The sequence below is a fragment of the Arabidopsis thaliana genome, chromosome 4 (assembly GCF_000001735.4).
Source record: "Arabidopsis thaliana chromosome 4, partial sequence".
NCBI classification, from domain to species: domain Eukaryota; kingdom Viridiplantae; phylum Streptophyta; class Magnoliopsida; order Brassicales; family Brassicaceae; genus Arabidopsis; species Arabidopsis thaliana.
Window position 1 is genome coordinate 3748804 of NC_003075.7, and position 20470 is coordinate 3769273.

At 37.5% G+C, this 20470-nt stretch overlaps 2 protein-coding genes, 1 long non-coding RNA gene and 4 pseudogenes across 9 annotated transcripts; 3 read left to right on the forward strand and 4 right to left on the reverse strand.

Moving 5' to 3' along the window:
• Nucleotides 1-566: 566 nt before the first annotated feature.
• AT4G06628 lies at nucleotides 567-4478 on the reverse strand (annotated as a pseudogene; the record flags this gene model as incomplete). Its single annotated transcript has 1 exon — nucleotides 567-4478.
• A 1084-nt stretch (nucleotides 4479-5562) lies between these two features.
• AT4G06630 lies at nucleotides 5563-8856 on the forward strand (annotated as a pseudogene; the record flags this gene model as incomplete). The annotated part of the gene is made up of 1 exon: nucleotides 5563-8856.
• A 1074-nt stretch (nucleotides 8857-9930) lies between these two features.
• On the reverse strand, nucleotides 9931-10483 carry AT4G05205. Its single transcript, NR_141851.1, has one exon. It is a non-coding gene; the product is annotated as an other RNA (long non-coding RNA).
• On the forward strand, nucleotides 10154-11077 carry AT4G06643 (uncharacterized protein; the record flags this gene model as incomplete). The annotated part of the gene is given in 3 exon segments (NM_001340559.1): nucleotides 10154-10453; nucleotides 10579-11055; nucleotides 11069-11077. 3 exon segments carry the CDS (start codon nucleotides 10154-10156, stop codon nucleotides 11075-11077), a joined length of 786 nt encoding a protein of 261 aa, NP_001329912.1.
• A 761-nt stretch (nucleotides 11078-11838) lies between these two features.
• AT4G06632 lies at nucleotides 11839-13638 on the reverse strand (annotated as a pseudogene; the record flags this gene model as incomplete). The annotated part of the gene is made up of 1 exon: nucleotides 11839-13638.
• A 1422-nt stretch (nucleotides 13639-15060) lies between these two features.
• Nucleotides 15061-15285, forward strand: AT4G06641 (annotated as a pseudogene). The gene has a single exon.
• A 152-nt stretch (nucleotides 15286-15437) lies between these two features.
• On the reverse strand, nucleotides 15438-17868 carry YY1 (zinc finger (C2H2 type) family protein). Of its 3 annotated transcripts, none has more exons than NM_178992.4 (6): nucleotides 17545-17868; nucleotides 17415-17473; nucleotides 17138-17337; nucleotides 16962-17051; nucleotides 16706-16849; nucleotides 15438-16274 (listed from the first exon to the last, which is right to left on the reverse strand). In NM_178992.4, the coding sequence occupies exons 1-6, from the start codon at nucleotides 17634-17636 to the stop codon at nucleotides 15696-15698; spliced, it is 1164 nt and encodes a 387-aa protein (NP_849323.1). In that variant the 5' UTR covers nucleotides 17637-17868; the 3' UTR covers nucleotides 15438-15695. The 3 variants fall into 3 exon arrangements, with proteins under 3 accessions (NP_849323.1, NP_001031589.1, NP_001190684.1); NM_001203755.1 differs by having other exon boundaries at nucleotides 15611-16274; nucleotides 16706-16861; nucleotides 17448-17473; nucleotides 17545-17775; NM_001036512.2 differs by having other exon boundaries at nucleotides 17138-17473.
• Nucleotides 17869-20470: the final 2602 nt, after the last annotated feature.

Below are 20470 nucleotides of genomic sequence, written 5' to 3' on the forward strand. Positions count from 1 at the left end.
ATCTAAGTGCCACCGCAACAGAGACTCTCAAGCTAACCTAGTCCCAGACTCAATCACCATTGACGAGAGCTAACCTAACAGGCATTACGAATCAACAAGTTAAAGCCAAAACGCTCCCTGCAACCAATACCTTGGTACAGGGTCACGAATCTCTGGAATTAGTGGTTCAGGCATTTCATCGAACACCTTTTGGGCGCGGAAATGTCTGGGCTCAAATTCCAGTTGATCAGAAAACAATAGGCATTAAGAACAACTAATCCAGAAGGGATCTATCAATCAATACTCAATCACCTAGCATACTGAGAATTCTACACTACTCTAACCCATCCTCAGAAACCTATTCACTACTCAGACATCATGACAGAAAGCATAAACGTTGAACATGTTGAAGACATGATAACAGCAGTATGATAACAGAATGAATAACAGTAAACGAAAATCAAGAACAGAAACTGAATATTGAATACTGAATAGATAAAGAGAAATCCGGATTACAAAAAGTCTAGAACACAAGGTCTGCGGAAATAAAAACTAGGTAAAAAACTACTCCTTTCGAAAATGAGAAGTACATGCTACTTATAGCCAAATATCCCGAAACCCTAATACTCAAAACGACGAAGTATTTGGACGGGTTAAGAACTGTACTCGACCAACGTGGTCGAGTGAGAGCTCGAGTGAATAGCTGGAGTCTTCTTTTCTTCCTTGTGCTCGAGTGTCTGGTTGAGTGCGGAATGAAGAAGGCTCTGAAGCTTGTCATCGAGTATGCAGTCGAGTGGTGTGATGGAGATACTCGACCTCTAGGTAGAGTGAGGAGGTCGAGTGGTTGTCTGATGATGGAGGTGAAGACACTCGACCTCAAGGTCGAGTGAAGTGATCGAGTGACCGTGTGGTGATGGAGATGATGGCACTCGACCTCGGGGTCGAGTGGTGAGGTGAAGTGGTGATGTGCTCTACTCGACCTGGTTGTCGAGTGGTCTCTTGAGATCTTGAAGCTCCTACTCGACCTCTGGGTCGAGTGGTTTGTCATGATCAGGTCTGCTTCTTCCAGATAGCTCGTCAACAGCTCCAAATCACCTGAAATCAACGCAAATATGCAACATGCATGCAAAACTATCCTAAACATGCAAAGTGATGACAAATGATGTGAAATGGTATAAAACAGTGATGATATGATGCTAAAGTGATGACAAATGGATGCTCAAAACATGCAAAATACACACTTATTAGTAATGCCCTTACTAAAGCATAAAGCTCTTTGTCATAGGTAGGATAGTTGAGAGTAGCTCCTCCAAGCTTTTCACTGAAATAAGCTATTGGCTTCTTATCCTGCATTAAGACAGCACCAATTCCTACCCCGGAGGCATCACATTCAATTTCAAAAGTTTTAAGAAAATCAGGAAGTGATAAAACAGGGGCATGAGTAAGCTTCTCTTTTAGGGCCTGGAAAGCATCTTCTTGAGCTTGTTCCCACTTGAATCCAACATTTTTCTTAATAACTTCGGTGAGTGGAGCTGCTAGAGTGCTAAAGTCCTTCACAAACCTCCTATAGAAACCAGCAAGTCCATGGAAGCTCCTCACTTCCCCTACAGATTTAGGACTTGGCCATTCTCGAATTGCCTTCACCTTCTCTTCGTCAACTTTAACTCCATCTGTACTCACAACAAAACCTAGGAAGACAAGGTTATCTGTTCCAAAAGTACATTTCTTAAGATTGGCATAAAGCTTTTCCTTCCTAAGTACTTCTAAAACCATTTTCAAATGTTCAACATGCTCTTCTAGACTCTTGCTGTAAACTAGGATGTCATCAAAATAAACAACAACAAAACGTCCTATAAAAGCTCTAAGAACATGATTCATCAGTCTCATGAATGTACTAGGTGCATTTGTCAGCCTGAATGGCATCACTAACCATTCATATAAACCTTGTCTAGTTTTAAATGCAGTTTTCCATTCATCGCCTTCTTTCATCCTAATTTGATGATACCCACTTTTTAAATCAACCTTAGAAAAGATGCTAGAACCATGCAATTCGTCTAACATATCATCTAATCTAGGTATAGGATGGCGATACTTCACTGTTATATTGTTGATGGCTCTACAATCAACACACATCCTCCAGCTTCCATCCTTCTTAGGTACAAGCAACACAGGTACTGCACAGGGACTCATACTCTCACGAATATGGCCTCTCTCCATCAGCTCAGTCACTTGCTTTTCTAGCTCCTTAGTTTCCACGGGATTGGTCCTATAAGCCGGTCTGTTTGGCAAAGAAGCTCCTGGAACAAAGTCAATTTGGTGCTCAATGCCTCTAATGGGTGGTAAGCCTACTGGATTCTCCTCTGGAAACACATCAGTATAATCCTGCAATAGAAACTTAATTTTGCTAGGAATAGCCTGCTCAGGATTAGTTAGACTCATAAGAGTCTCTTTAAAGACAAACAATAACTTAGATGATTGAAAACCACTTCCCTTTTGCTTACTCTCGTTGATCATGAGGTTAGATGGTTTAACAGTTTGTTTCTTTCTCATCTTCATGCTCAACTGGTCTAGGTACACCTCATGAGGCGTCATTGGAACCAATATGGTTTTTCTGCCCTTGAACTCAAAGATTTGGCGATTGGTGAAGCCATCATGTGTTACCTTACGGTTCGATTGCCATGGTCTTCCAAGTAGTATGTGACTAGCTTCCATAGGCAGTATGTCACACAAAATTTCGTCCTCATACTTGCCAATAGATAATGGTACCTTCACTTGTCTGTCCACGCTCATCTCTCCATCCTCATTCAACCATTGCAACTTGTATGGCCTTGGATGCTTCATAACCTTTAGACCAAGCTTCTCCACCATGGTTTCACTAGCAACGTTGGTGCAACTTCCGCCATCTATGATCAAGCTACAGACCTTGTCATTGACCATACATCTTGAATGAAACAGGTTCTCTCGCTGCTCTTGTTCATCCGTTTTGGCTATCACACTCAAAGCTTTCATTGTAACCAATAGCTCTCCTTTTGATGGTGCTTCATAGTCTTCTGTTGATGAACTCTCTTCTAGTTGCTCATCCTCTGACTCTATCTCACCAGTGTCTTTGATTATCATGATCCTCTTGTTTGAACACTCACTAGCATAATGACCATGTCCCTGACACTTAAAGCACTTGATGTCTCTAGTTCTTGTCATAACAGCTTTGCCCTTTCCTTTCTGATCTTGATCCTCAACTTTTGGTTTGATGAAAGGCTTATAATCTTTCTGAAATCCTGATCGTTCATCCTTGTGGTAGCTAGGCTTTCCTGAACCAAAACTAGGCTTAGAGCTCCTTCTCTTCAGCTGTTTTTCAAACATGATTGCTTTGTGCAGTAGCTCCTCTAACTCCACATAGTGCTGAACCTCCAATCTGTCTATGATATCTCTGTTTAGACCTCCCATGAACCTAGACATTATGGCTTCATTATCCTCCTGAATATCAGCTCTTAACATCAAGGTTTCCATCTCTTTGTAGTACTCCTCTACGGATTTGTTTCCTTGGACAAGATTTCTCAATCTGTTGTGTAGCTCTCTGTAGTAGTGACTTGGCACGAATCTCTTCCTCATTATGGTCTTCATTTGAGTCCAGGACTCAATTGGATAGTCTCCAGCACGTCTCCTTGTGGTAACCAATTGATCCCACCAACTCAAGGCGTAATTCTGAAATTCGGTTGGTGCCACTTTCACTTTGCTTTCTTCAGTATATTGTTGGCAATTGAACACGAGCTCAATCTTCTTTTCCCATTCTAGATACTCATCAGGGTCGTTGGTTCCTTTGAAAGAAGGAATACGTATCTTCAAGCCGGCAAGATCATCTCTAGGTAGAACTCTTTCTTCTCTGTCATGCCTCCTCCTTCTATGGTTGGTCTGTCTAGAGGATTGACTATAGTAACTCATTGTGTCTCTAGCGTCTACAGGATCTCTAGGCTCTCTTCTAGTTCGATCTCTATCTGGGTCAGAATTGATATGCTCTTGCCTGAAAGCTTCCAGCCTAGCATCGAGTAACTTAGTCATTGTTGCAGTGAGAGCATCAAGCATTAGTTTGTTGCTGTTTTCTCCTTCTTCCTCGTCTGCCATGACACTACAATGACAAAAACGACAACAACAAGTAAAAGGATCTTTGGAAACAAGTAGATCGAGTATAGAAGTTGATGAGTCCAAAAACAATTACACAAGTTCCAATCGTTTTCAAGCGGATCTATTTGTTCTAACAAGTTTTTAATACCAAAAACGATAAGATTCAACTCTAGAAGCAATACAGAATATGAAAAGTCGAAATGGATACAACCTGACACGAAGTGGCTCTGATACCACTTAATATGATCCTGGTTAGAATCACAGTCCCTTGAATACACTTCGTGTGGTTGATTGTAAGATGATGAGATTGTTCAGGAACAGTCTGCGGATTGACTGTATGATGGTGATGGTGATGGCGATCGAGTATCAGATCCTGATGGTGCGATCTAGTAGATTTGGTGACAGTGATGATGATGACGCGATCGAGTAGATTTGTTGATATGATGTTGCGATAGAGTGATTTTGGTGAAGTGATGATATGATGCTGCGATAGAGTGATTTTGATGAAGTGATGATATGATGCTGCGATAGAGTGGTTTTGGTGAACTGATGGTATGATGTTGCGATAGAGTGATTTTGGTGAACTGATGGTATGATGCTGCGATAGAGTGGTTTTGGTGAACTGATGGTATGATGTTGCGATAGAGTGGTTTTGGTGAAGTGATGATATGGAGATGAGATCGAGTATGGTGATGGAATGGGGATCGAGTAGAACTTCCAAAGGATGTGAAAGACCTTTGAACTTCCGAGCTTGATCGTGCTTGGATATGACACACCAAAAGCATTCACAAGATGAGATCGTGATATTACACACACAAACTCAAGATCAAACGAATTCAGAAAGAGATTTGATAAGAAAAAAAGTTTGATGATTTGATTACAAGGAGAAGAAGAGATTATAAAGAAGAAGAAGAGTCTAGGGAAGATGTAAAGTCGTCATAGGGAAAGAAAAACGAAATAAACACACAAAGACTAAATTCAAATAAAATGGGCTTCTCCTTGGCAATGGGCTGCGAGACAACAATGGGCTGATGTGGTCGAGTGTGTGGGCTTGCCTCGTTAAAAACCTCTCTTGGAAAACCCAATGGGACAAAACCAAGAGGAGGGAAAAAGAGTGCAAGTCACACACCTCCATTGTTGTCGCTTAAACCGCTTGAATCACAACCAACGTGGTTTGACAAGCATCTTGTTTAAGACTGCCCTCAATGTGTTGTAGAAGTGTAGTGATATCTTGATTTAGTAGTCTAGTCTTCGATCTTGTCATTGGACCATTAAGAACATGCATTGCTTCCTTTTTTGTAGCTCCAAGCAGTTCATCTTCATGTTGGGTCGAGTAGTCCATCGAGTCATTAGATTCAAGCTCCCTCAAGTCTTCAACAGCATGCTTGATCGAGTGGTTGATAACTTTCCCTCCTCCAAACTGCTCCTTACCTCCATGATCCAAGCTTGTCATTATCTCATCAGCTCCATGATCCAAGCTTGTCATTATCTCATCAGCTCCATGATCCAAGCTTGTCATTATCACATCATATGGGGATTTCAATGAAATATTAAAGAGTGAGGAGCACTCTTCTTATGACGTGAACCCAACTATCCCCCTGGGGATGAGAGATTTTCATGATGCGGTGAGATATTGTTCCCTAAGTGACTTGTAGTATCATGGACCACTTTTTACATCGTGCAATAAAAGGAATGATGCAGATCTAATTTGTAAGAAGCTGGATAGAGTTCTAGTGAATGATTCATGGATATCTGAGTATCAACAATCTTATGGAGTTTTCGAAGCAGGTGGTTGTTCAGATCATCTTCGCTGTCGGATAAGAATCAAAACAGATAAGCTTCGAGTGCGCAAGCCTTTTAAATTCACAAACGCCTTAACCAAGGATGCAGGTTTCTTACCACTGATCCAAGATTATTGGGCTCGCACAGAGCCTATTTTCCACTCCAACTCGGTAATGTACCGGTTTTCAAAGAAGTTAAAGATGCTAAAACCAAGCATCAAAACTATGAGTAAGAATAAGCTAGGAGATCTAACGAGAAAGACAAAGGACGCGTATGCAATCCTATGTCAGGCTCAATTGGAGACGCTGTTAAACCCATCAAGTTTAACAATGCAAACAGAGTCTACCGCTTACACTAGATGGTTGCATTTGTCAGACCTGGAGGAGAGATATTTGAAGCAGAAATCAAAACTTCATTGGCTTAAGGTGGGCGATGGAAACAACAAGGCGTTTCACAAAGCTGCTACGGTTAGGGAAATTTGTAACACAATCAAAGAGATCAAATGCCAAGATGGTTCTATCGTTGATACTCAAGAAGAGATTAAAAAAGAAGCAGAACGGTTTTTCCATGATTTCTTGGCTCACAAGCCAACTGATTATCAGGGGATACCAGTGGATGACCTTCGTGAGTTGATGCAGTACAGGTGTTCGGAAGCAGATGGGGATTTGCTGGAAAAAGAGATAACCCCGGAAGAAATCAAAGAGGTCTTATTCTCTATGCCAAGGGATAAAAGTCCGGGCCCCGACGGATATACAGTTGAATTTCTCAGGGAAACATGGCCTATTGTGAAGCAGGATTTTGTGACCGCAGTCCAATCCTTCTTTCAATACGGTTTCATCCCTAAAGGAGTGAACACCACTATCTTGGCTCTCATACCTAAGAAGAAGACGGCGAGAGAGATGAAGGACTACCGCCCGATCTCTTGTTGCAATGTGATATACAAGGTTATCTCAAAGCTCATTGCTAATAGGCTCAAAAAACTGCTTCCTGATTTTATTTCTCCAAATCAGTCTGCATTTGTAAAGGATAGGTTATTGATGGAGAATGTCCTGCTTGCATCGGAAATTGTTAAAGATTACCATAAAGACACGATCTCTCCGAGAAGTGCTATCAAGATAGGCATATCGAAAGCTTTCGATTCTGTTCAGTGGTCGTTTCTCATTTCCACCCTCACGGCCCTAAACCTACCACCGCGTTTCATCAAATGGATTGAGCTTTGCATAACTACGGCGTCTTTCTCAGTCCAAGTGAATGGGGAACTCGCGGGATTATTCTGTAGTGAAAGGGGTCTTCGCCAAGGCTGCTCACTATCTCCTTATCTTTTTGTCATTTGTATGCAAGTGTTGTCAGAAATGCTCGATAAGTCTGCCATGGAAGGAAAGATAGGTTATCACCCTCAATGCCAAAAGTTGAAACTAACACACTTGTGTTTTGCAGATGATTTACTGGTTTTCACTGATGGTAAAAAGCGATCTATTGAAGGAATTCTATAGATCTTTGAAACATTTGCAGCTTTCTCGGGATTAAAGATCAGTCTTGAGAAATCGACTTTGTACATGGCAGGAGTCAGAGACAGTGAAAGAGAACAGATCCTAAGCTCTTTTCCGTTTGAATCAGGCACCTTACCAGTTCGATATCTTGGCTTGCCTTTACTGACTAAAAGAATGACGACAAGTGACTATTCTCCTCTTATAGAGCGGATTCGGGAAAGGATTGGGAGTTGGACAGCGAAGCATCTCTCGTTTGCGGGGAGATTACAACTTATAAGCTCAGTAATTCATAGTCTCACAAATTTTTGGATGTCCGCATTTAGATTACCAAGTGCGTGTACTAAAGAAATAGACAGTCTATGCTCTGCTTTTCTCTGGTCAGGACCAGAGTTAAGTTCAAAAAAAGCTAAGATCTCGTGGAGTGAGGTCTGCATACCAAAAGAAGAAGGAGGTTTGGGTCTTCGTTCTCTAAAAGAAGTAAACAAGGTTAGCTGTTTAAAACTTATTTGGAGGTTATTGTCATCAAACTCGTTATGGGTTCAATGGCTCCGGTTATATCTAATGCGTAAGGGCTCTTTCTGGTCAATACAAGACACCTCAACGCTCGGATCCTGGATGTGGAAAAAAATACTAAAGTATTGCAACATAGCCTCTGTTTTTGTAAAATATGCAGTTGGCAATGGGACAAGTGTTTCTTATTGGTATGACAATTGGTCCCCTCTTGGACCAATGATTGAAATAACGGGAAATCGAGGTTGTATAGACATGGGTATTGGTCTGCAAGACACGGTAGCAAATGTGCTGCAGACGCATAGGCGAGGAAGACATCGAGCTGCACACCTAATCCAAATGGAGGACTCAATAGAGGAGCTTCGGGTTAAAGGTCTAGTTGGAACAGAGGATATAGTTCTTTGGCGGGGCAAAGGTGACATATATCAGCCCAGTTTCAGTACCAAAGGCACTTGGGAAGCAACTCGAACGCCGAGAGCAAGAAAGGATTGGTATAAAGGAATTTGGTTCTCGAATGCCACTCCTAAATACTCGTTTCTAGCTTGGTTAGCAACACACAACCGTTTAAGCACAGGAGATCAAATGTTGACTTGGAATGCAGGGATGAACACCTCGTGCATTCTCTGTCATGAACCCGTGGAAACTAGAAACCACTTGTTCTTCGACTGCCAATACTCTAAAATAGTTTGGTCGAGCTTCACCTCTAAACTCCTAGCTGCAAATTTCTCTACCGATTGGAACGTGATTCTAAGGCTGCTCACGGATAACACGCTAGATAAGGTTCGCTTATTTCTACTGAGATATTCCTTTCAGATTGTAATCTACTCAATTTGGAGAGAAAGAAACTGTAGAAGACATGGCGATAAGCACACTCCCCGATCCAACTCATGAGACGGCTAGACAAGGGCGTTAAGAATAGGATATCTTCCCTAAAAGATCAAGGAGATGGAAGATATGAGAAGCACATGACAGTTTGGTTTGCAACAAGATAAAGAGGCTTGGTTCTCTTTTATTTTTTCAGTTTCTGTAACTTTAAACCGATTAAATTCCCGTTGCATTTGATGTAAACACGTTTTTTCGAATAAATTTTATATTTTATTCAAAAAAAAAAACATATCTTTTTTTTTATTTGAACCAGCGATTTTTCGCATAGAAATTATTATTACCCGTAAATTGATTGATATTAAACATGTACATAAGTTGTATAAATTTATTAATTATTATTTTTTGGATATAATTTTATTTATAAATGTATTGGTATTATCTGATTAAAAAATGAAGGTGGTTATATTTAAATATTTTTGTTAACATATAAGTTTTATGTTTATATAGAAAAGATGAAGGTAGTTATATATGAAGTTCCAAAAGACTACTTGCTTAATTATTAGGTTGTTTTAATTGGAATTTTATTTTTAATTATTTATTATTTTACTACTTTTTTTGTTGATATATTAATATATATTATTAATGGTTTTTTTGTAAATAATCTAGTGAAGGATGACAATGAATTATATTGGTTGAGAATTGCTCTGGTTGCAACACGTTAGCATGACATCTCTGTAAATATCAAGGTAGAAAGTTATTCTCTATTAATATATAGGTAGGGGATTTAAGTTGGTTAAACCAATCTATATCCATATGGATTTAGTGTCTAATGGATAATGGGTCAATCCAATTCATTTAACAAATGGTTTGGATGAAACTATAACTCATCTGAATTGTTGGATTAATGGATTAAGTAAGTTGATCTATTCTCATGATTTCGTAAACCATCTCTCGCAAAAGCTCCCAAACACCATTATCGAGGTCGAATCGCCGTTAACTTTCTCCGGCGCCGGTAGAGCCTTTGCTCGCCGACATCGAGATTTCTCTCTTCCTTCTCGCTATCTGTTCAAGAATACTGTGGTTTGGCTCCGGTTTTCTTCTGCTCTTCGTAAACTCTATCATACATCCAAAATTATCTCTATTTTTTCGGTCGAGATCTTGCTCACATCTACCTTTAGATCTTTTACACCAAAAACCTTCGCGATTCTTGTCGTTCGTCCTACTTGTCGGCTCCCCTCGATGACTAATCCAGCACCTCCTGACCCCTCACCGTGGGATTCAAATCCTTCTACCAAGTTCTTTGCTTGGATGATGCGGGACCAGAGCACACGACGACGGAAGAATCAAACACAGCAGATCGATCATCATCTTTAGAATCTCTAACCCTACTAGATCTTGCCTCGGAACTCCAATCTGTGTTGACCGGAATCTTCGATCCGCCGCCGCAGATGGGGAGGAAGACAAAGAGAAAACTGCTTAACCTAATCCTGCTGAATGTTCCCGGATTGGGCCATGCCCAAGAACGCTTTTCACCCCCCTGCAGCCCATTAGACAATCTATCTCAGCCCAAAAGGAAAGTTTTTGGTAGAAGCCCAACTTTCATAAGGCCCAGGTCTGTTCTTTCTTTTTTCTTGGCAAAACAATTTTTGACGAGCTCTTACTCGATAAAAGAGGGTAGTGGACGCCTTCTTAGTTATGTAGTGAGAGAGTTAGGTTGGTCTTGTCTTTTCTTTTCACAAAACCTGGTGGTTAGTTTAGTTCGGTGGGTAATCGTTGCAAGTGCAATCTCGAATCGCTTTGGATTAGTATTACTTTTGATATTTTTTGGCTTGAGTTTGGGCACGATTCTGTTGTTATAGATGACTTTATACAGATTTCAAACCTCTACGCCTTCACGCTTAATCATCCCCTCTCAATCATAAGGGGCTATGCATCTCAACTCTCTCGACCATTATTGGAGAAACGGCCTTGGTATGTGCAACTTAACTCTTTCTCAAGCCTTTTTACTTCAATAATCGATGGTCATGTTTCGGTTGGCCATGGACACCAATCTACCTTCGCATCGTTCATTTGGTTATGGCCTTGTGATTATCTATGGCGTTTCCCACAAACCTTCTTCACCCTTTGGCCATTATTTCCATCGAAATCCTCTTTGGAACTTTTCAAAAGCTCTTATGCGTCAACCGCACGAGCCTTCATTGACCACCAGCTGGTCCGGGAATTCTCGAAGCTCGTCTTCAAGCATGATTCCCTTTTGGCTTCAACAGATTCTCCAAGTCTTGCAAGCTTCTCAAAGTCGAACACCACTTTGAAAAACTCATGGAGCCCTTATCTTTATGTTCCTTGTAATGTTTTATTTTCAGTTTGTATGAACTCTCCTTTTTTGAGGTTTTAAGGAATGAAAGTATTTTGACAAAAAAAATAAAAAAATAAGTTGATCTATTTTTTTTTTTTTCAAAATAATCTAAATAATTATCGTAATTAAGAATTAATAATTGCAATCTATAATCATCATCATCATCATTATGATCATCATACTATCATCATCATTATCATCATCATCATCATCAAAAAAGAATATATTTAAAATTATGGCATAGAATAGTGTCTCTCCGCCAATATAAAACTATGATAATCAAATCCAAACTAACTTAAAATGTCCATAGACAATAGTTAATGTTGTGAACCGAAAAACATACAACATAAAAACGACAGAGGATCATCGAAGTTTTATGCAAAGAAAGACTCCAATTAGAGGTAAGCATCCATGAGACATCAACAACACATAGCAACGAGACTGCAGAAGCAAAAATAGTGTTCACATTTCACATTTTTCAATTAGTACTACTCTTATCTTGCAATCAGTTCCTTCTTGAGCCATCTCCAGCAACCAAACTACATACATAATTTTTCACAAACATATAGAAGTAACATTAAAAGACCAAATTACACATCTAATATTTCACAAACAGACATAAGTAACATAAAAAGCAATGTCAATGATTCCGATTTTAATTTTGGGAGGAAGAGCACATTTTTGCACACCTAATTTAGTGGTGTTCTTCACCAACAGATTGTTCTTCCACAGAATTTGGATAGAACTGAATAGTAATTATATCGCCATTGTTATCTATAATTCATAAGCGAAGATATTAGTAATATAAACTAACCCAAGTAAAGCAAATTCATTGATTAACATTAGTATTTTTTACCTTCATCATAAATTTTTGTAAACCATGTATTCAAGATCGAGTACATAGTAACGCTTCGACGTTACTAGGAAGAAGTCGACTCCATCATTTGTTAATCAAATGAGATCCAATGCTATAAATGAAGATTTACATGCTACTGTGGTTATAGGTATGCTAAGAATGTCTGGTAGTGATTCTACAATTAAACAATCTTTAGTTTTGGCTGATTTAGGGTACAAACAAACCGGAATGCAATCTACTCAATAAACCTGATTTATATGGTTTAGATATTCTTTGTGTTTAAAGGTTGTGTTATGTTTAAAGGTTGCGTTCGTTAATGTTTGGTAGAACACTCAATTTGATGCTACCTTAGAAAAGAATGATCATAGCCGCTGATCACAATTTCAGTATGACAATATGAGCTACTAAAATTTAGTTTCCAATATTTTTTATAAGTTTTCTTAAAATTAGCTTTTCGATGGAGCTCATCTCTAAAGAATTTCATCAAAAATAATTGTATTGTTTTAAATTAATTAGTTTTTGACTATGAGTTCTCACTTTATCATGAACATTAAGAATAGTGGAAAAAATACTATAAATTTTGAATATTTAAGGTCATGTCATTTTCATATAAAATAGTTTAATAATATAATCAATTTAATTTGGTGAAAATTTAGATCATTAATCTTCACCAAAAAATTTGTGAATGTTATATTTACAACTAACATTTTCTAGATTATTTTGAATTCCATCATCTGGACAAAATTTGTACTACCGACAAGATTTTAATTTTATTTTTGACATCACTACTAACAAGAATTTTTGATCGGTAAAACTTTTTTTTGTGATCGGTAAAACTTTAGTATAAATATTAATTTATCCTAAATAATGAGATTATGAGAACATCCAAATCTTTAACTTTGCTCTGGTTTTCAATAACAACTTCTTCATGTGCAACCACAAAAATCACCTTATCAGATTTGACAAACTTCTCTAATACAATCTCGATCTAGCAAAGAGAGAACTCACCTTGTAAAAGAAAAACCTTTATAATCGTTGTTTAACTCTTCAATCATTATATGTCAGGCATTAAAACTATGTTCTTTTCTTTCCCAAGCACTGTAATCGAGAACCAAACCTCAACCATGCCTTTCGACGCCGGCAAAGCTCCGGTTTGTCGGTGTCGGGATATCTCGATCTCTTTTAGTAACCTTCTATTAAGCTTTTTTCTTGGATTCGATCTGGAACCTTTTCCGAAACTTCTCTCAAACTTTTTCAAACTTTTCTCGAGCTTTTCAGTTTTTCTTCTTTGTTTCTGTTGTCAAAGGCATTCCAAAGTCTTGTGACAAAGGATGGATGCAGTTTTTAATGAACCTCCTTCTATTTCAATGGGAAAAATGTCGTTTAATATGCGAACTTTCAAAAACTGGCCATTTAATACGTGAAATTCGTATGTGACTATTTAATACATATAAAAACCATTGACCGGCCATTTTACACAAAGTTAATCGTTGACAGGCCAAAATCCACACGACGTTATCGAACATTAACAGACTCGATAACAGCCGTTAACTAATCTCCGTTAGTTCCCAATACGACATCGTTTCCCCATAATCAAAACTTTCAAATTGTTGTCATTTTATACATCAACTTCACATGTGGCCATTTTATACATGAACTAAAAGTTGACCAGTCGTTTGACACATGAGAATGCGTTGACCAGGCCAAAAAAGACATATACTGCTATCTAGGCCAAGAAATTCGAATTTGGGTTCAGATTTATTTAAGATTTATTCGAATTCAGATAATTCTAGGATAGTTTATTATCTGAATTCGGTTTCGGTCTGGATAGGTATTAGATTATGATCTATTTCATATCGGTTTTCGAGGAAAAGAAACTAAAAAAATTGTTCAATATTTTTTTTGATATCTAGGTTACTTAGGATATTTTTATTATTTATTATAAAATTATAACTAAATGTACCCGAATTATATTAAGCTATAATTTTAAAAAAAATTAACAAAAGAATTCCTAAATAACAAAGATATCAGAAAATATTTACACGTATTCATCAAAATTATACATATTTTTGCAAATTTTAGCTTGGTCAACGATCAACTTTGTGAATTTTGGCTTGGTCAACGATTAACTTTGTATAAAATGGCCGGTCAACGGTTTTATATGTATTAAATGGCCACATACGAAGTTCACATATTAAATGACCACATTTTGAAAGTTCACGTATTAAACGACATTTTTCCCTATTTATCCATATCCATAGTACAAAGACTGAACGTGATAGTAGTGAAGAACCTTGATTTCACTTTCACTAGAACACTCAGGTCATAGTTTTGGTTCACCTCTGCCATTGTACGTCCTTCCTCAGAAGCCCCTCACCACCAGATTTCGTTAACGGCAAGAGCTCCATCTTCCCAATTGCACCAACCGGATAATTCATGACTCACTCTTGATCTATCGGACATGTTGACGGGAGCACTTGGATCATTTTAGCATGCGCTCGCTTTGTCGAACTCTTTGACGACGCAAGTCAAAACCCTAATTTGGCTGGAGATCACCCTTAGTGGGCCGGACTCTTTACCTCAGTACCATCTTGTTGGACCAGCCTTTTCTCCATTAAAGCTCATTATCATTGTTGGACTCGGTCCACAAATTCGAAGAACAAATTTTGGCATAGCAAGCAAAAATTTGAAGCCCATTTCTGGGATTAATAATGAGGCCCAACTCCCATCTTTGACTAGTTCTGTTTATTTTGGTAAGTTCCTTAAATTTAATGGCTCGTTTCTTTGACTGGTTTGGCCTTGGACTCCAATCACGTCTTGAATCAACATTGAAGATAAGGCTCCGCAATGATTTACTATAAACCATGAACCAAAGCTTACCTATAACGACTCCTCCAAAACCCTCGAGCTCTAGATTTGGAAGAACACCAATACCACAAACAGCTCCAACGCACCGGATTTCGTTGATGACAAGAGTATCTCTTGGATCGTCAGTTGCCCCTTGTGCGGTGACTTCGTTGACGGCGCCCGACAAATACCAAAACTGGCCTTGTGATTATTTTTGGAGATTTTCGCAAACCTTTACCTGCAATAGCAACCTGTCTCAACCCTTAGCCTCTCAACCTTTAGTCTCCTCCGTGAAGCAATTTATCAAAAGCTCTTATGCGTCATTCGTGCGTGCCGTTTATGACCACATGTTGTTCAGGGATTTCACGATTGAATCCTACAAGACATCAAAAGATCTTCCAACCATTGCAAGCTTTTCAAAGTAGTGCATCTCCTTGGAAAACTCATTGAGTCTCTATCTTTACATTTCATGTACTTCTTTACTTTCATGTTGTATAAACCCTCCTCATTTGAGGAGTTAATTTAATGAAATGATTGTTTGCGAAAAAAAAAAAAAAAAAAAAACTGTACCAACAAAATTAAGATAACTTCATTCACTGTCATCATAACCTAACAAGAGAACATTCTTAACAATTTAAATTACACTGACAATTCAAAACCAACATTGTTTCACATGAAAACGACATTGAAGTTATGTTGGGATTCAATGTTGAAATTTATTAAAAAAAAATCTTTCAAAAAGTTGACCAAAACTAAAAGAAAAGGTTTTCAAAAATGTTAACGGAATACTGTACAAAGCTTTAAATGAAGAAGAGTGTCAAGGCAAACGAAAAGAAGAAGAGTCAAGAAACAAAGCTACTAAAAAGCCACCTTCGCATAAAGAGAAGGGACGTAACCAAAAAGGTCTCCTATGGCTTAGACGAAGCTCAAACTAATCTTCATACTCGGTCTCTTCATCGTCGTCATCATCCTCGTTGTTTTCGCCAAACCTCCAGCCATCCTCCACATTATCTCTATCTTCCTCTGTCTCCTCGCTATCTTCTTCTTCTTCTCTTTCTACTTCTTCAAAAGTTTCTTTTGCTTGCCATGGTTTTTTTGCAATCCTTGCTTTGGCAGGCGAAGAGGTAGAACCTTTCTTTCCAACTTTGGCTGGTGGTGTCCTCATGTTTGGCTTAGCTCTGCTCTGTTGTTTATGTGTCTGGCCTTTCCCATTACTAGCGTGTTTCCTGTAAACATCTTGGTCACTCCCGTCATCTATCTCATTCCTGTCATTGCCATTGTGCTTGTTCAGTGTGGGGGTATCCGCGTTCTCTTCTTGTAAATGCCCTGGATGTTCTCTCTTCAAGTGGAGCTTAAGCTTGTACTCATGTATGTAAGCTTTCTCACACCCTTCGTAAGGGCATGCGTATGGCCGATCCGAAGACGGGCCACAAACTGTTGCAGGTGTTTTGACAGTCCTTAATACTTTCTCTGCTGGTGGTGTATATTTGGGAGTCTCTCCACCACCATTCTGTTAAACAAGTTGTGAAATTGAGAGAGATAAGTTCTAAGATTCTTACAAATATGGATAATATAAGGGTGTAAACATGATAGAACCGATGCAAAGTTCTGTCTATGCGTCATCTACAACTTTCAACCTACTAATACAGTGTAGATACAGTAAGAAGGTAGTAGAAAATGCGACTTTTAATCAATTAGACTTCTCTACTCCAGAAAGAAAGTTAGCATCGAATGAGATTACTAAAACCTCAACGATAGTATTTACGCCTACTTCTAGCTACGAAAAACTACACCCAAGCGTAAAAACTAACCACACAAAGTGAAGTCACAAAAGCAACGTGGAGCTAGACTCTGACTAAGGAGCTGCTCTGTCTTAGCACAAGAAAAAAAACATATTTTCATGACACTCTATCGAATGAGTAATCAAATGAGTAATGATACCTTTTCATGGTAGGCAGCAACGTGGTTCTTTAGCTTGTATTCATGAGCATATCTCTTCACACACCCACTGTAAGGACATATATGATAATTCTCTTGTGAATGAGTCTTCATGTGAGACCTAAGGTTAAAATCCAACGAGAATGCCTGCATCCACAACTACAGAAAGTTACTAAAACACGCAACACAATCCCTTTGCCTAATTGCCTAATTATACACCAAATAAACTAAGCTAGTGAGAGTGATCAAAATCAATCACCTTTCCACATCCTTCATAAGTACATATATAATTTCTCTCTCCAGTATGAATAAGATAATGTCTCTTCAACTTTGAACTATCCAGAAATTTCTGTTACAAAAAACAAAAACAAGATGGCTTCAATATATCATGAAAGTGAGTGTGTAAGCCAAACCAAAGAGAGGATATTATTAAACCTTTCCACATCCTTCCTGATCACAAACATATTGTCTTTCTCCATGGATATGAGAATGTTTCCTCAATGCACTAACATCAAAGAAAGTCTTCCCGCAACCATCATAACTACAGAGAAACAAAATCTCTGTAGTTGGTTCAGGTTCAGGCTCAGGAACATCAGGCTCTTTCTCTTTTTCTTTAAGTCTGCTAAAAGTATCCTCTGGTAATAACAACAACACAATGATACAATTTAACATTCACAAACATGAAAATTAGATTAAAACATCACAATTTCACCTGTGACCCATTTGTGTAGATGACACTTTCCACCTGTAGCAACAATATCTTGTGGTACCCTAAAACAAAGGAGAAACTTTTAAGAATCTGTAATCTAAAAGACGTATAAGTGATGGAATCAGAAAAGTACCATTCTTTGATCCACTTCACAGCAGGAGCTTTGGATTTAAGGATGGGTCGTCTCTCGAAAGGATTTTGGTATTGATAATTTTGATGATCCATTGATTTATTTGGGTAAAGGTGGTTCCTTTGTGAGTTTTGAGTACGATTGAATCAGGATTTGGGGGAGATTAGGGTTCTGGGGAAAAGAACGATAGAGAAGAGAGACCTTAAGCAATACTTTGATAATGGAGTCCCGGTTCGATTTGTTACTGTGTTTATACCGGTTTATAGACCGGATTATTAACCAGTATTTTTATTTAGTTAGTATCGTTGTTGGTTTTTACCGGTTTACATTATGTGTACCGATTTCTCTGAAAGCAAATGGGCTTTTATTCTGTCTTAAAAGGCTTCTAAATGAAATTTTTATAAACAATATCTGGTTTCGGTCGGACATGTATAGTAAGCATGTACAGTTCAAAATTATCATTTTTAACAATTATTAGAATTTAACCTACGATACACTCCAGAACTATATATTTTTAAGAAAATAAAAATTTATTCTTTTAATAAACTAAAGATATATATACTTTAATGTTTTGTATTTTCTAAATGTACAACTCTATATCTATATATTATTTATTGTATAATTACTATGTTTGATTTTTATTGTTTAAAAATATAGGAACAATAACATACAATTCATTAAGTTAAAATAGATCTGGAACTTCGGTAAAAACCGTTTGAACCGACCCGATCATAACGATATTTTCGGTTATCGGTATAAACCAAACAGAGTCCTCTTTACCAATCGGCGAAATTAATTTAAGCAATCGGATTTCGGTTCGATAATCGGTTTTATTTAAACCGAGAATATGCACCCATATATAACACTAATGAGTCATTAACCCTAATTTGGTTTCATTTTCTTCTTTGGATATGCGCCTCTATCTCTTGAGAATTCATTTTCTTCTCCGATCTAATCCATAAGCCATATAACGTTTCTTTACTTTCATCATTTCATCATCTCCTACACGCGTTTTTATTTTACAAATCATTGTTAGTAGCTCTTCTTTGATCTTTGCTCACTAATCTCTTATTTAGCACCAAAATCACGGCTACAGTCACTGGTAACTCTCTAGATTTGACTGTTCTTCATTGGCGTTTCAAGTTTTTTATACATTTTCGCAATTTTCTCAATTTAAATGATTGATTGCATATGTTTATGATTATGATATATGATAGATCTAGTCGGTGGTATAATTATTTGCAGGTAGAGAGATCGGTCGTCGCCGTCCGTTGCCGCCGTCCGTTGCGCGTGTCACCGTCAAGGCGTTAATCAATATCGAAAACCGTTGCATTTAGAGAGATTGGCCGTCGCCGTCCGTTGTAAATTTTTTCTTTATTTTAATGATGTAATGGGTTTGGGCTTTGTTTTTAGCCTGTTATCTATTTTTTTTGTAATTTGGGGTAAATAAACGAAAATAGAAAAATAATTTTTATAATTCGGAATTAATATTAAATCATATAACCAAATAACTCATATACCGATTGACCCGAACCGAAGTTAATTTCGGTTCAATTAGGCGGTTATTTTCAAAAACCAAATTTTCTCGAAACCGAACAACCTGACCCGAATAACCCGTTCTCACCGAACTCCCAAGGCTAAGTTAAAATCTAGATTATAACTAAATAATTTAAATTTCAATTATATTTTTTTTAATATTGTTTGTTTTGTTTTATGTTTAAGATAATACTAGGTCCTCACCCGCACGTACCTAGGGTGAATAATATAAAGTTTTTAGGGTTTAGTTAAAGTTATATTTTATAATTTTAGATTTGTTTTGAGAATTCTTACATCAGTTGCCATTTTTTCAATTCCTTATGCAATCTACCATATTTTCAATCCTCTTACAACTCCTACCACATTTCTTATTAAAATTACTAATTTACCCTCTATATTTATCTTCCTTATTTATCTCTCCTCTCTATTTCTCTTTCCTCTCTATTTCTCTTTCCTCTCTATTTATTTTTTCTTTCTATTAATCTCTATCCCCTTTAACCAATAAACATTATATTTCTTGAGACTAAACAAATAACTTTTGTTTTTGTCTCCAAATCTTATCCCCGATTTGAAAATTTTCTGTTATATCTAGATTTTGTCCCCGATTTCACCATCTTTCAAAATTATCATGAAACTCACATCTTATCCACCAATTGTTTTTCATTTAAGGATTCGAATTTTATGTAGATTTTTCAACATCTATTTTGGTCCACAGATTAGTTGAGCATTATTGTCTTCACTGACCCAGATTATTTGATTTTTTTCATTCGATTGCAAAATAACAAAAATATCAAGTTATAACATATTATCTTGTCTATCATTCGATCTGAATTTATCCCCGATCTAATTCTATCACTCATTCGATATGAACTTGTTCCCGATATAACGTATTATTAAAATAAAATTATATGCAATTGTAAACGTGTAGGTGAAGTCAATAACGTTCAACTAATCTGTGAATCAAAATAGATAGCAAAAAATCTAAATAAAATTTGAAATCCTTAAATGAGAATAATTGGTGGACAAGATGTAGGATTAATAATAATAGAGCAAGATGATGAAATGGAGGACAAGACGTAGACGCAACAGAGAATTTCTAAACGGGGACAAGATCTGGAGAGAAAAACAAAAGTCTGTCACCAATTGTCCTTTATCTGACACATCAGTCTGTCACCATCAAGGGCAATTTCGTTCACAAATGTGCATGTGACAATGAAATATGGTAGATTTTGTAAGGTGAGGTAGAATAGGGTAGGGTTTGTAAGATTTGGAGTAGAATATGACAGATTTTGCAAGATTCTCTTTGTTTTGTGAATTAAATTATACAAAAATATGGAGTTATTAATTATAGAGAAATTCTCATAAATAGCACTTTTTAAGTTTTTGGACAAAA